Here is a 15191-nt window from a genome sequence, read left to right on the forward strand (position 1 = left end):
TTTTCTCAGCAGGTTCACTGAGACTCCAGAGTATAAATATTGGATCTTTCCCCAAGGGGAGAAGGAGTGCTTAGTCACAGGGCACGAAGGACAGGGGCTGGGTGGTGAAGCAGGCTAGAGTAGGGATTCAGGGGAGAGGGGATAGGAGCAAAGGAAGTAGACAAAGAAAAGAGTACTAAATGGGAACAACATCAGTTTGGAGATTAGACCGTGTTCGCTCTGTGGCCATGAGTTTGCCCCATCTCTAAGGTAAAAACCTAGCACAGGCCATTCCAAAAGCTTATGTTTCCAGGTCCATTTCGCTCAGGTCTACCGAATCGACATCTTGTTGGAGCGTGGGCATGCGTGTGGTCAGATCTGTCCGGAGCTGGTCGATGGAGGCTTTCATGTCTTGATTTAGCTCAGCGCATAGTTCAGCCGTAAAACCGCACTATGAGGATAATAAGTAATCTTTGGTGGGGGCCATGATGCTCGTAGACTCCCCTTGGTCAAGCAGCTGTCGTTTGTCTGAGGGGTGGAAGAAGCTGGTGACCTTGGGTGGAGGTGGTGGCTTCTTTGGCAACATAAGTGTGGGCTCCTCTGCGCCCTGCATGCTGTGTGTGGTGGGAGCAGTGACGCAGAGCAGGAATATCTATACATATCTTAGTGGGCACCTTCAGTGTAGGCTGGCGACATTGAGGCTTTGTAGGTCCTTCATGCCCTGTTCGGCAGCATGGTGCTGCAGGAAACAAATGGGGAATCCCCCCTGCTGAGAGCTTCAGGTATGCAGAGCCGCATCAAAGGGTTCATATAGCCATGGGGGGCATCAGCAAGTATAGGAGGGGTGCACTCATGTTGGCTATATCTGAAACCTCTCGTTTTGTGACCCTCTTTTCCCTCAACTGCTCACTTAATTATGGGTAGCCATCTTATGATTAGGCAAGGTCAGGCGCGGGCCGACGAGCGCTGAGGTTTTGCCTGTGCGTCTTACGAATCACATCTCCTGGTATGTCGCGTTTTCAGCTACCTGCCTTGGCCCCCCGCTACCATTTTAATGCTCTTGGATGTGATGGCACTGCTCCTTCGGGGCTCTTCCAGCGCCGGCCGCCGAGCTCCCCCTGTGTCTGTAGCGCTATGCGGCGTTCGCTTACCCAAGCACAACAGAAGCATGTGATTTGCCTGCCCTGACACTAAGTACACTTTACTAGGTCCTCACCAAGAAATCAAATATGCCATACACCAATCCATAACAAAGTGCAAGTGCTCCTGTTGTAAATTAACACTGAACAGCAGTGGGAAAGTGCGCAAAGACACAGCCAGCAAAAACCAGGAGGTCTGAAAGCAAAAAGACTGGGGAAACTCACCAAAAGATGCCAAGTATAACAACCACTCACTACCAATATTATTGAAAAATGTTAACGTAGAAGAAAAAACAATTATCTATTTTTAGGTAGTAACAACCATTTGAGCAGTTCAAGACAGTGATGAAGTCTCGGTTTACATTTCACACATTTTAATTCATTTTGTATGGTACGAGTTTGTGTGGGAGTTGAAATTTTTTACATACATTTTAACCTCATAATATTATAGAAATATGCTTTAACAGCAACATAGAAAATGCATGTCAATATAGTGGTTATGGAAAATGTGCCTTTTACACGTGGCAAAAGAAAATGTTGCTTATTTCTGCACAAAGCTTCCATTTCTATAGTTTTTTTAACTGGTAGGCCTCAAAATATTCTCATTCTCTGCTATCCCTTCAATAAAATGAATCCTTTTTGTAAACCCTGACAATGTTATAATTGAACTGCAAAATGTGACATTTTTGTGAAATGTCTTAGTTTGCTGCTAAATGTATTTCTTTCACTGCACACCATAGGATTTCCTTGTATTTGGATAGTTTTCTCTGCCACATGCTTATAATAAATAAGTATATCAATGAAAGAAAATGCTTGCTTAGTTTTGATTTCCATGATCTAACCAGGACATGCTGAATAATGTTCTTAGGGAACACCATTGTTACATAATGGGACACTGAACTACTAACCGTGTAGGTTTGTAAAGGTTCTCATGAGAACTTTTCTAGATGTATCTTTATGTCATTCGTTGTAGCCGCATTCAAATAACTTTGTTAAAATGGACATTCACTGTGGGAATCGAGGAAGACGACAGACGTTCGAAAGATCCTTTTCCATTAGCCAGGAATTATTCAATATTTAGAGTTTGCAGCATGTTTTGTGCTTTCTATATAGTATGGCTTCCTAGCTAAAGAGTTAATGCATTCTATACACTCCTTCCCTGCCATGCCCCTTAGCACTGGACTGTGCTACTCTTGCCTGAGATTATTCTAAGCTACGGCTAACTGTGATTTTCTTTTTCTCCCTACCCTTTGTGAGGAGACTTTCTATCTTTGGGAGGATTATAGCTACTGCTGTTATGATTCCCTTATATTGTATTGACGGTTGATTCGGCAGCTGTTAGGGAACTCTGTGAGTTACAAGAACTACTCTTTCTGGGGAGTTCGACCTTTCCATATTGCTATTAGCTCCAAACTTTTCTCACTATTTTCCAAAATAACTTTTTATGGGTCCTTGCTAGGATAGGTTAGGTTCTTTAGATTAAGATGGAGACTGATTATTTTACGGAACACGCTGTTATTTTGTATGCTTAATCGAAAAATAAAAATCTAGAAATTTCTGTAAACAGACCTCTGAGTAAATACAAACTATTCTCTTAATGAGAAATAAAGTTTTTTAAACTTTTTCAAACCTCTCATAATTGACTGAACATTAAATACTAGAAGTTGAGGAATATTTAAGAAATGTATTCGGGTTGTGCTCCATTCTAACACGGTGGCAAAGACTGTACACCCGGAGAAGAAATTGGCATGGAAACTGGAGTCTGACTTAGTAAGTTTTAAAGTGGAACTGGTTATAAAATAGTTATCAGATTTCCACCCTCGCATGTGTCCCCATTCCCAGATGTGGTTCTGTAGTTGCAACTGGAGTCCCGAATAGCAGATACTGTGAATCCATAGAGTTCAAGTTCTGAATGGCTGTTCATAACGAGGAGCGAGTGAGAGATATGGAGTGGATACTGTTCCTAGAATGGAAGGATTGCCTTGACTTTGTTAGAAAAGCGGTCTCTAGAGTATTGGAAGGGCTGCGGTGTTAAAGTAGTCGGACTCTGCTACGCGGCATTTCAGCGAGTGTATCGTGTTTTAGCTGGGCCACTGCACCTCTCCCCTACTCCTAGGTGGGAGGATTAAGAAACCTCAAACATAGACAAACTAAAGCAGCTGTCGTGGTAAGGGTGTGGAGCTGTGCTCAACACAATTGGTTGTTTCCAACGAAAAACCTTTCAGGGGGTGCAAAAAAACCGTGCTACTGGGAGAGATTAAGTATCACCATGTCTCATTTAAAGACGTATAAATGTCACGCATGGGTTAATTGCAAACTTGACAGACATATCTACTATGGATCTTCACAGAGAAGCTGAACATGTATGCTTTACGTTACCCATAGTATCGGTATGTGTTTATAATCTTCCAGAAATGCTCGCGCTCCAGCCGCTCCTCTTCCTGTGGGCTCTGCTGCAGCCGTCGCTTACTGGAGAAGAATATCTCCACTTCCTCCTCTTCCTGGCCACAGCCTCCACCTGTGGAGGTGCACAGTTCCGACTCCTCTTCCCGGGGCCGGCGGATGCCATGCTGAACCCCCTCCGCCATCCCTCAGCTACGGCACTGACCCCTTCTCCAACCGTCTCCACTCGGACCAACCAGGGAACAGCGTTAATCCAAATAGCATATCATACAGGGTCAGCGATGTACGTCAACGCGCTGCCTCGGCGCCATTGGGCAGCGCGACAGGAAGGAACGATCAAGTGACGTCACGACGGCAGGAATACAACACAAAAGGGACACAAAGCACACGCGGTGATCTAGCTGGCTTTAGTAGACACCTGAAACACTAGACCGAGAACTCTTCTTCGTCGTGGCATCAGGCAAACGACTATGTTTTGCAGAACAACGCCTCAAGGTCTTAGGAACAAGCATTGAAAATGCAATGGGTCTCGCCCTTGTTTAAGTTAAAGCAATTCTGTTTGTAATTAGGTGGCTTTTTAGCTTTGCTTTTCTTAGTGTTTTTTAAAACTTTCATGTACACAACATGCATATGTATGCATATATGTATATGTATGCATGCATTTATATATATATATATATATATATATATGTATATAGATATGCAGATGTGTATATATATATGTATGTATGTATATATATACACATATATAAATGCATTTGCATATATATACATATATATTATATATATATATATATATATATATATGCGTATTGTATTGTAATTGCATTTATATAGCGCTTACTACCCCATACGAGGCATCTAAGCTCTTTTTCGGCGGGTAGCACGCTACTCCGGGACCCATAGAGGATTAGCGTTGAATTAGTATAGTGAAACATTCAAGTACATTTTAATTGGTGGATAGGTTAGTCAGTTATTTGGATTTGGAATGATAGCAGAAGGATAGAGGAGGACAAAGGTTTGTATTTATCGCTTGTTGACGCACGCTATGCAGGAAGCCGATAAAGGATTAGTGGTGAATTAATATGGTGAAATATGAGGTAATTTCAGTGGTGGATATTAGTCAGTTACTTGGAGTGAGAAGGATAGCGGAGGGATAAAAGGGGAAGAAAGATTTGCATTCATATAGCACTTGTTACCCCTGATGGGTGTTGAAGCGCTTTTCTGGCGAGTAGCACGCCACTCCGGAACCCCTAAAGGTTTAGTGTTAAAAATTAGTATATGGGGGGCGTGGCTAGCGACCAGGGAAGATGGCCGCAGCTTGAGAGATCTCCGAGACCCGGGGAGCTTCCCGCATAAATCCGTATAGGAATCCTGCCTCTAATTGTCCTCAAAAGGGATAATTCTGGAACCGGAGCATATCCGCTCCCAGCGCAGCCCACTCTCGCCGTCCGGACCCCACCACAAGCGGAGATCCGGCCCGGTGCTTCGTGAGGCCCATATGTCCAGCTGAGGCCGGGGACTCGCGTAGAGGCGCGACCCGGGAAAACAAAACTCGGCACAGGAGCACCTCGGGCGCCCAAACAAGACCGGAGCCGGCACACAAGGCAATCTCCAGGCGGCGCCCGTCTACCAACGTGGGCGAGCTTCCCGTGCTGCTGGTGTCTCCGCCGCCTGCTAAGGGGACACGCAGTGCGAGAGGCCGGAGAGGAGGCGGGAGAAACGGGAGTGACGCGAGGTGGGCCACCGAAGATCACCTGGGCCTCCTGACTCGTCGGCCCTCCCCGCCTCGCCCCCATTCCAGACGCCTTGGGAATTGAGCACAGAGACAACAGGAAGGTGATAGCCAAAGCCACATTAGCAGCCAGAAACGAGGATCCTTAACTGTTACCCACTGCACCAAACTACGGGGGCCTGGGAAAGCTGTTGAACTGTAAGGAGGTAGGAAGTGTTTTTTCCCCCCTCCCTCATCAGGATCTAAGGGAGCAAAAGAGGCTCAGGTGACCCAGTGCTCGCCAGCCGACCGCAAGACAAGAAGATTCTAGGCGGTGGTCCTAGGAGTCATTATGAGCGGTAGAGGGACAAGGGGGCAGACGCAACCCCCAAAACTGGACAAATTTGCCTATACAAAAGATGGCCCGGAGGTGACAAAGGGTACGACGACGCAGTCCTCCACGCAACCGTCTCCCGGCTCGGGGGTCACTGGTGAAATCACGCTAAAAGACGTCATGGCAACACTGCAGAGTATGCAATCCTCCATGGGCACAATATCAACAGACATCTCTTTCATGCAGGCAGATCTCTCCAAGGTAACAGACCGACTGGGAGAAGTTGAAAAAACTACAAAGGAACTGTCGGCGGACATGGCGGACCTCCAGGCCAGAATGACTCAGCTGGAGCAAGATAATGTGACACTCAAAGCTAAACTGGACGAGCAGGAAGGGAGGTCAAGGCGCAACAATGTGCGCCTAGTTGGCGTACCGGAGACGACGGCGGACCGGGCTCTTGACCTCTTTGTTGAGGACCTAATTAAAAAACAGCTGAAACCACGAGGCCTCTCCAAATACTTCTCGGTGGAACGAGCCCACCGAGTGCCAGGAGGGCAACCGCGTCCGGGGAAACCGCCAAGACCCATTTTGGCGCGAATATTCAACTTCCGAGAGCGGGACGCCATCTTGCAAGCGGCGCGTGTTACCCCTCCGATCAAGATCGACAACGCGGAGGTCACCTTCTACCCGGACTATACAGCGGCAGTGGCACAACAACGGAGAAGCTTTACGGAAGTAAAAAAGGAGCTGCGTAGTAGAGAACTTAAATACTCCATGCTATTCCCAGCAAGGCTCCGTGTGGAATCCAAGGGGAAGGCGTGGTTTTTTGAAACCCCGGGAGACGCTAGAGACTGGCTGGAGGGACGGCGACCGGCAAGGAGCCCCAAACACCGAGGACCGACCCGAGACGTACAGGAGGAAGGTAGCTAATATGGGCCGAACTGCCGATGGAGACACTGCAGAGGAGGGACTGGAACACACCTACGAGGTAGTGCCTTGCCGGAAGATTAGATCAAGCATATAACTTTGCAGTCTAAGGAAAATGGGGGAGTGTTTGTGGGTGCGGGGGGGGTGGTTCGCTCTGGCATGATCATCCGTGAACGAGGTGAACAGACATTACCGATCATGCTGGGACGGCGGCAAAAGGTAGGAGATCTTAAACCTTCATGGCCGTAATGAGACTGATTCCGAAAAGGGACTCACCGGGGATGGCGAGATCTCACCCTCCAGCGTTATGCAGGTTACAAGGGACTGTAAGCACTCAGCTCAGTTGGGGAGGTGGATAGTTTCAGATCCGCCGGGCAGGGAGGCAGGGAGGGGGGACGGGGTTTGTATTTATGCAATAGTTGTATGCATTTGTTCTCAAGTTATAGTTATGCAGTCCAGCCTAGAGACAGTAACACACAGGTCTGACACCCAGGACACACATGTAGGGCACGGGTGCATCCATTCTGGCTTAACTCCTGACACTTCGCAGTTACCATGCAGAGCACCAGTCACACCGGGGATGATCCCCGAATAACACAAATGGTCACCCCCCCATTGACAGTAATATCATGGAATGTCAATGGTTTGGGCCATAGAATTAACAGGGGTTTAGTCTTGCAATATCTCAAGCGTAAAGCGCCAACTGTAGTTCTCCTCCAAGAAACCCACTTAATGGGACCTGCGTGCAAGGCGCTCAACCGCTGGGGGTTTAAAATGGCAGCACACGCGGAGTTCTCTTCTGGATCGAGAGGAGTAGGCGTCTTGATACATAAAAGCTCCCCCTTAGTGATCACCAAGACATGGAGAGATGATTATGGCAGGTTTGCAGCACTCACATGCCAATGGGAGGGTCGCAGCTACAACATGGTCTCCGTGTACATCCCCCTGACACTTCACCAAACAACACTGCAGGATCTGAGTAAACTGACATTAGAATTGCCGGAAGGTGAATTAATCCTAGGTGGGGATCTGAATGCAGCTTGCGACTCAACTCTAGACCGCTGCCCACCCAGAGACAGCAATAGACTGAGCCAACTCGTAAGAGACTTTCTTGAAGCCATGGGTTTGACTGACATGTGGAGACTCCAACATCCCACGGACCAACAGAACACGTTTTACTCAGCAGCACACAACAGCCTTTCACGTATTGACTATATCCTTACATTGGCGGTCCCTCCCGAGAACGTCAAAGCGATTAACCACCTAGCCCGGGGATTCTCAGACCACTCACCTATACAGCGCACCTACACTGCCCACCGCCCGCGACTGTAGCGGGTTTACCCACTATACCCTGGTTTTCTTCAGAATCCCAAAATAGCTAAGACCCTGGTGACTGCTACAGATCTCTACTTTGCTGAGAACGAGGGATCAGTGGATTCCCCATGTGTACTCTGGGAAGCTTATAAATCAGTAATTAGGGGACACGCAATCTCTGCGATCACCCGCCACAAGCGGGAACGACGGCGAGTTATGGACTCACTGGAAGCCACAGCGCTACAGGCGGAGAAAGCGCATGCACTAGACCCCAATGAACTTACGGCACGTGCAGCAGCGCTAGCAGGACAAGAGTTCCGGGCGGCTGCGGAGGAGGACGCTAAGGCAAGGCACACAACCACTATGCACAGAATTTACGAGCTGGGGGACAAAACCGGGAAAATGCTGGCATGGCACGAACAGAAAGAAAGAGCGAGTAGGTGGGTGGCGCAACTCACGCTAGGAGATGACACGTCAATCACTGACCCCCGGCTCATTGACGAGGAGATGGCAACACACTATGAAAAGGTTTATACTCCACTTGCACAGGCAACGGAGGAGGAATGCGGGCACTGGCTGGCAGACATACCACTCCCAATGCTACAGGAGGAGGATATGGAAGCACTGAAAGCCGACCTGTCGGCGGAAGAGCTTGGGAAAGCGTTAGGGGCGCTAAACACGGGCAAAGCATTGGGGCCCAATGGGCTACCGGTGGAACTCTATAAAAAGATATCCAGCAAATTGACCCCCCGTCTGGTCCACATGTACAATGACAGTCTACAGCAGGGAACTATGCCCCGAGATCAAAGATTAGCGACAATAATCCCAATACACAAACCGGGTAAGCCCCCTGAGCGCTCGTCATCTTACCGCCCGATCTCCCTGATTAATATGGAGGCGAAACTGCTCGCCAAGACATTGGGGGTACGACTGCAGTCGCATCTGGCGACACTGGTCCACCCAGACCAATCAGGCTTTATGCCCGGCCGCAGCACCTCCCTCAACCTGCGGCGCCTACACAGCGTGCTGGTGCGGACCCACCTCCTTAGCCAAGACGCGGCAATCCTTTCCCTAGACGCGACAATGGCTTTTGACCAGGTGGAGTGGCCATTCATGTTTGCAGTTTTGGGTCGGATGGGTTTTGGTCCCAAATTTTGCGGCTGGGTACGGCTTCTTTATACGGCACCACTGGCACATGTGATCGTAAATGGTCATATCTCCAGAGAGATTACGCTTGGCAGAGGGACAAGGCAGGGGTGCCCGTTATCGCCGCTCCTCTTTGCCCTGGTCTTGGAGCCACTGGCGGTCTGGACACGCACAACACCGCTATTCCGGGGGATAACCTGGGAGACTGGATGGGAAGACCGAATTTCTCTGTATGCCGATGACGTACTGATTTACATGACCTCCCCGGCAGACTCCCTACAGGCTCTCCTGGATATTTTTACAAGGTTCGGGAAACAGTCGGGCTACACTATTAACTGGTCCAAATCTATGCTCTACCTACTGTGTGGAGCGGCCCCGCCCCTGCCTCTGGAATGTCCGGTGCAAATAACGACCAGGGGGTTTATGTATTTGGGAATTTATGTAACACCCCAGACCAACATCTTTGTGACAGAAAAGCTGATGAAACCACTGAATAGGCTAAAATCTGACGTCACACACTGGCGATCTCTCCCGCTCACTTTGCTGGGCAGGGCAGCGCTTTTTAAAATGATGGCACTCCCTAGATTCCTCTATGCACTCCAGAACACTCCGTTCCCGGTTCCGCGCTCCTATTTCCAGTCCATCAATGCTGAAGTATCGAACTTGCTGTGGGATGGCCGTCCGGCGCGGATAGCACACCCCAAGCTGACCCGCAGTTGGTATGATGGCGGTATAGCGCTACCAAGCGTCAAGCTATATTATTGGGTGGCGCAATTAGTGGTTATCAACCAGTGGCTCCATGCACCTCACGACGACACGGCTTATCGACTGGACAGAGAGATAGTGCCGGCTGACCGGCTGATGAGGGCTTTATACAACACTAGGAAGCGTCAAACATTGACTGGCCCCACGGCACACACTATCAAAATATGGCACACGGCTCAAAAAGCATTGGGATGGGAAGGGGTGCTGACACTGGCCACACCACTCTGGGAAACAAGGCGATTAGGCACATTGGGGAACACCAAGGGATTCAGACACTGGGACCTCATAGGCATTACGAACATTGGAGACTTGTGGGTCAGGGGAGAAATCCTTTCCTTTGCCGCGCTCAAAGATAAATATGGTATGGCAGATTCGGAGTTGTACCGTTACTCCCAGATCCGGCACGCACTTCAAGGTGCTATCACCCCCGACACCACATTGATCGACGCCTCTCCACTGGAGGACAGGCTCCTCACTGACCATCTGAATAAGAAAGCCATCTCACTAACATACCGAAAACTGGTGAACAATCTCCAAGACCCCACTGTGGTACTGCGCAGCAAATGGGAGATAGAACTTGGAGATATAGATGACTCGGACTGGTTGGAGGCGCTTGCGTCGGCTAGAGAAGCGGCGATCCCTTCCCGATTGAAATTGATCTAGCTTAAAATCCTCCATCGAGTATATTACTCCCGTACCTTGGTACACAAAATAGGGCGCGCGCCTGACCCACTGTGTCTCAGGAGATGTGGAGGAACGGGTACATACTATCACACGCTATGGGCTTGCCCCAAAATTCAAGCATATTGGGAAGGGGTGTTGGAACAAATCTCAGAAGTGAGTGGAGTAGAAGTTCGGGCAGATCCCTGATGTTGTATTCTAAACATATGGCAACCAACAGATCTCAATGTGGCACAAAAAACATGGGCTACAATGGCGATGGCGCTTGCCAAACGGAATATTGCCAAGAATTGGAGATCCGGAGTGGCGCCCTCACAATCACAATGGGAAGAAGATATGGACATGGCAATGATAGCTGAAAAGGCGGTATACGTACACAGAGGTTGCCCAAAGAAATGGACATGGATATGGGGGAAGTGGAATGAACAGAAGTGATGGAGAGTTGCACAGCTACAGTTTATCCGTAATTTTTTACATCGCTAGTTTTGAATGTTAAAGGTGTAAGGTGGCTGCCTGGGTGGCGTCTCTTGTCATGGACGTCAATCAAAACATCAACAAACTGTGTTTCCAACAGGATGTTGGAAGCATCCCCCGGCGCACACTCTTGTGTGGTTTAGAATACTCCACATAAGACAGTTAATTTGAATAAAAGTTCATAGACGTGTTTATGAAGAAATAATCTTATTTTATATTCATAAGTTCATGTGTTCTTCGTCTTATACATTCATGTATGATATTTCATTCAATCAAAATCATCATTCGTTGAGTCCAATGCATTTCGGGCTTGAATGCCCTTCATCTGAGACAAGTACTGGAAACAAGAAAAGATATGCTATTCATGTTGTCTATAAGTCAAAAAGAATATATACATATACATTATCATGCACATATATTTAAACGAGCAGGGAGAAACGTGACTGAAGGTAAGGTGCAACCCCAAGTGTGTGTGATTACATGAAGTCAAAGTAAAAACAATCGACATCACTCACGTGTAGTTCTGTCAAACTCGCATGATTGGCTTTAGTTTTAAAGGCTGTTGAAAACGGGAAGCGTGTTAATGCCCTGAATCGTTTGTGTTGTATTAATTGGAAGCATGAGTCTAGAAACTAAACAAACTTACTTTAGTGGACGCGCAGCATCTCCTCTGGGATGTTTCCTCATCTCACGCGAAGCAGCCAACACTGGCGGTCAATCGCGGTAGATGTAGAAAGGTGCATAATGTAAGCCTCTGTGTTGTGTGCCGTGATTGGTTGGAGTTCCGATCACGTGATCGGGAGTCCACCAGTCACGGACTGTTAAAAGACCGGAATCTTAGTCGAATAAAGGCATCCTTGTTGAAAGAAAAAACTGGGTTGCACAAAAATTAAGCCTGGCGTAAAGGATACTGATGTATGCATCATCATAATACATAAGTAAAAATGAAAAATAACAATAGAACATCAAGTTCAATATGACAGAAAGTGGAAAAGGCAATTGAATCAGATCGGCCACTTATGTTTCCAACCCTGAAACAAGGTCATGGGCCCGAATTAGTCTGGGTGTCTGCTTGGAGGTGACAGACTATAAGTAACACATAAATTCTGTCCGGTCATTAAGACCATTCGGTTTGCTAGAATTAAGCAGGTACATCCAGTAGTTCTCTCTTTGTAGCAGGTAACGATTATTGTCTCTGCCTTCTTGTTTCTCTACTGTCTCAAGGATCACAAATTGTAATTGAGAAACATTGTGATGTGCTTCAGTGAAATGTACGGCTATAGATGATTTAATGTTCCTGGTTCTGATGTTCGACTTGTGTTCATTCATCCTTGTTTTTATCTTTCGTTCCGTTTTGCCGACATATACTTTGCCACATGGGCATTTTAGCATATAAATTACGCTGGTCGTGTCGCATGTTGCATTCACTTTCAATTTAATTGTGTGACCCTTCATTGGATGGGTGATGTAATGACCTCTGATCAAATTGTTGCAGTTCCCACATTGTAGGCAAGGACGAGTTCCACGGTATATTTTATTGTCTTCTGTCGTGGTTCTTAATAATTCACCAAGGTTTTTGTTTCTTGAAAAAGCAAAGGTCGGAAGGTTATACAAAGAATGTTTAAAATCTGGTTCCGCCTTTAGAATATTCCAATGTCGTCTGATTATTCTCTTGAAGTTCATGCTCACAGTGGAGTATTTTGATACCACAGTCATTCTGTCTTCTTGTTTTTTCTGTTTGATTGTTAACAGATTAGGTCTTTGCATGTTGAAAACTTTGTTCTGAGCTTCATTGATCAAAGTGTTCGGATAACTTCTTTCACGGAATCTTTCTCCCATTTCTATGATTTTCTCCTTGGCTTTCTGTGTGTCCGATGTGATTCTTTTGACCCGCATCATTTGCGATAGTGGTAGATGTTGTTTCAAAGGTTCTTGATGGAAACTCGAGTAATGAAGGGTGTTGTTCCTGTCTGTGTTTTTTCTGCACATTTCAGTTTCTATTTTTCCATGATGTAGATTTATCCGCACGTCTAGAAAGGTGATGGATTCTGTGGAAATTTCCCAGGTAAACTGGATTCGATCATCTCTGGTGTTTAGTTCCATCAGCATTTGTTCTAATGTTTCCTTTGTGTTTCTCCATAAGATAAATAAGTCGTCTATGTAACGCACGAACAGTTTCAGGTTATCCGTCCATCTAGGATCTGTTAGTATGTTCTGTGTTTCATAGGATTTCATAAACAGATTAGCGTACACTGGGGCTGCGCAATTGCCCATGCTTGTTCCAACTAGTTGCTGGTACCACGTGTCGTTAAGTTTGAAGTAGCTATGATATAGCGTAAAAATAATCAGTTCCAATCAGAAAGGTCTGTAATTGTGGGTCAAAGTCAGTCGTGAGAATAGCTTCTTCCATGGCTTCAATCCCCATCCCATGGGGGATGGAGGTATAAAGTGACTTCACATCTGCTGTGCAAAAAATCAGTTGTTCATCATCATTCAGTTCTAAGGCGTTTAGTTTAGACAAAAAGTCAGTAGTGTCTCGAATGTATGTGGCCATCTGTTGTACTGTAGGTTGCATTAGACGGTCTATGAATTGACCAATGGGTTCGTGCAAACTGTTTTTTGTTGAAACTATCGGACGTAGTGGTGGATCATGGAGCTTTTTATGTACTTTTGGCCTCATGTAAAATGACGGGCTTTTTGGGTGTGACTTAATGAGAAATTTACTTGTTCTGTCGTTGATTACACCATCATTTTTGGCTTTGGTGATGAGTTCTGTCAGTTTCTGAGTAAATTAATTGGTTGGATTATACGGAAGAGGTGCATAAGTGTTTTTGTCGCTGATGTGTTCTAAAACTTTTTTGTTGTACATGGTAGCATTCATGATAACGAGGCCTCCACCTTTGTCAGCTTTGGTACAGATAATGTTCTTGTTTCTAGATAGTTTTTTCAGAATGGCTAGATCTTTGTTGGTGATATTGTTACTGCACTTCTTTTGGCAATTGATTTTTTGAAGATCCTGTTTGACCAGTGTTTCAAAAAGGTCCAGTGTTTTATGGCTCAACGGTGCCATAACAGTACTTCTTGGTCGTAGACCCCTAAGCTGATCAGATTATTGTGTCACTGGTTTTGGAGATATGTTGTCAAAAAAATGACGCAGTCTTAATTTTCGCATCAATTTAAAGAAACTTATTTCCAGTTCTAAAGAATTGGTTCTAGTGGTAGGAACGAAGGACGTCCCCTTTTGAAGTAACTTCAATTCTTCGTCTTTTAACTTGTAGTCCGAGATATTAATGACTAGTTGTTCTTGTTTGTCTGTTTCTTTTTCTCCTTTTCTTTGATTTTGGTGGTCACACTTCTTGTGTTTGGAAGATCTTTTTCCCCGCCTGAGTCTTCGATTTCTCTGGGGCCTTGTTCTAAAAAAGGCACTTCCGATGGATTTTGTATGGAAGAGGTGGATGGTGTTCCTTCTTTCTGTTGTTCCCCTGAGATGGTCATGGGTCCTCTCTTGGTGGGTTGTGTTTTGTTAGATGGAGGTCTGTTCGACATATCACTCCCTGAGGAGGAGGTATCTGTAAAGGGTGTATAGGGGCGATTCCTTCGTCTTTGGGCGTACACATCTGCCCATGTGTACACCTCCCCTAATTTATAATCCAGCGTATCACGCCTGAAGTTACGGATCTTTCTTTCATTGATGTCCTGTGTGTGTCGGTCAATTTGGTCTTTCACATCTCGCAGCATTGTTTCAAGTTCCTCTGTTGTCGCCATAGAGGATAGTTCATCCGTAATTTCATCCATCTCTTTACTGAGTTCATTAAGAATGTCGGAAAGCTCCTCTATTATTAGTAATATTAAGTCGAGGGAGCACTTGTTTAGTATTGCATACCATCTGTCTTGGAATTTCTGTGAGTTTTTGCAGAGAGAAGGTTTCAGGGCAATGCGAAGTCCTCTTGGTATGCGTTGTAATTTGTGATATTTAATAAGCGTGTTGGCATGCAGTTTTTGGTTAACATGTCTTCGAGATAGGTAAAGAAGTTGTTTCAGATTTTGCTCCTTGGTTCTGTTGGAGGAAGTGGGGTCGATCTGTTCACCAATTAAAGAATACATTCTAGAAGCTTCTCCTGCTTGAAAAGCAAATGTTTCCGCTCTTGCTTCCGTACTTTTGGCAATCTCTTCATATTGCATTGTGCTTTTGAGGTTGATTGATCTTGATGATGCTGTGTTTTCAATGCTGTATTATTTTAAAGTGGCGTGCAGCTGACTCCGTGACAAGATGAAGGAATTGAACAGAAGTGATGGAGAGTTGCACAGCTACAGT

General features: G+C 46.2%; 1 protein-coding gene across 1 annotated transcript in view; it reads right to left on the reverse strand.

Moving 5' to 3' along the window:
• The window catches only part of LOC144818410 (carnosine N-methyltransferase-like), a 138719-nt gene extending 134925 nt beyond the window's left edge, over positions 1–3794 (reverse strand). The window contains exon 1 of the mRNA XM_078675783.1: positions 3498–3794. Within this exon, the coding sequence (XP_078531909.1) occupies positions 3498–3706 (209 nt within the window). The 5' untranslated portion in view covers positions 3707–3794. The remainder of the gene's footprint in view (positions 1–3497) is intronic.
• Between the last annotated feature and the right edge of the window lie 11397 nt (positions 3795–15191).

Source organism: Lissotriton helveticus, chromosome 2_1, assembly GCF_964261635.1.
Source record: "Lissotriton helveticus chromosome 2_1, aLisHel1.1, whole genome shotgun sequence".
NCBI lineage: Eukaryota > Metazoa > Chordata > Amphibia > Caudata > Salamandridae > Lissotriton > Lissotriton helveticus.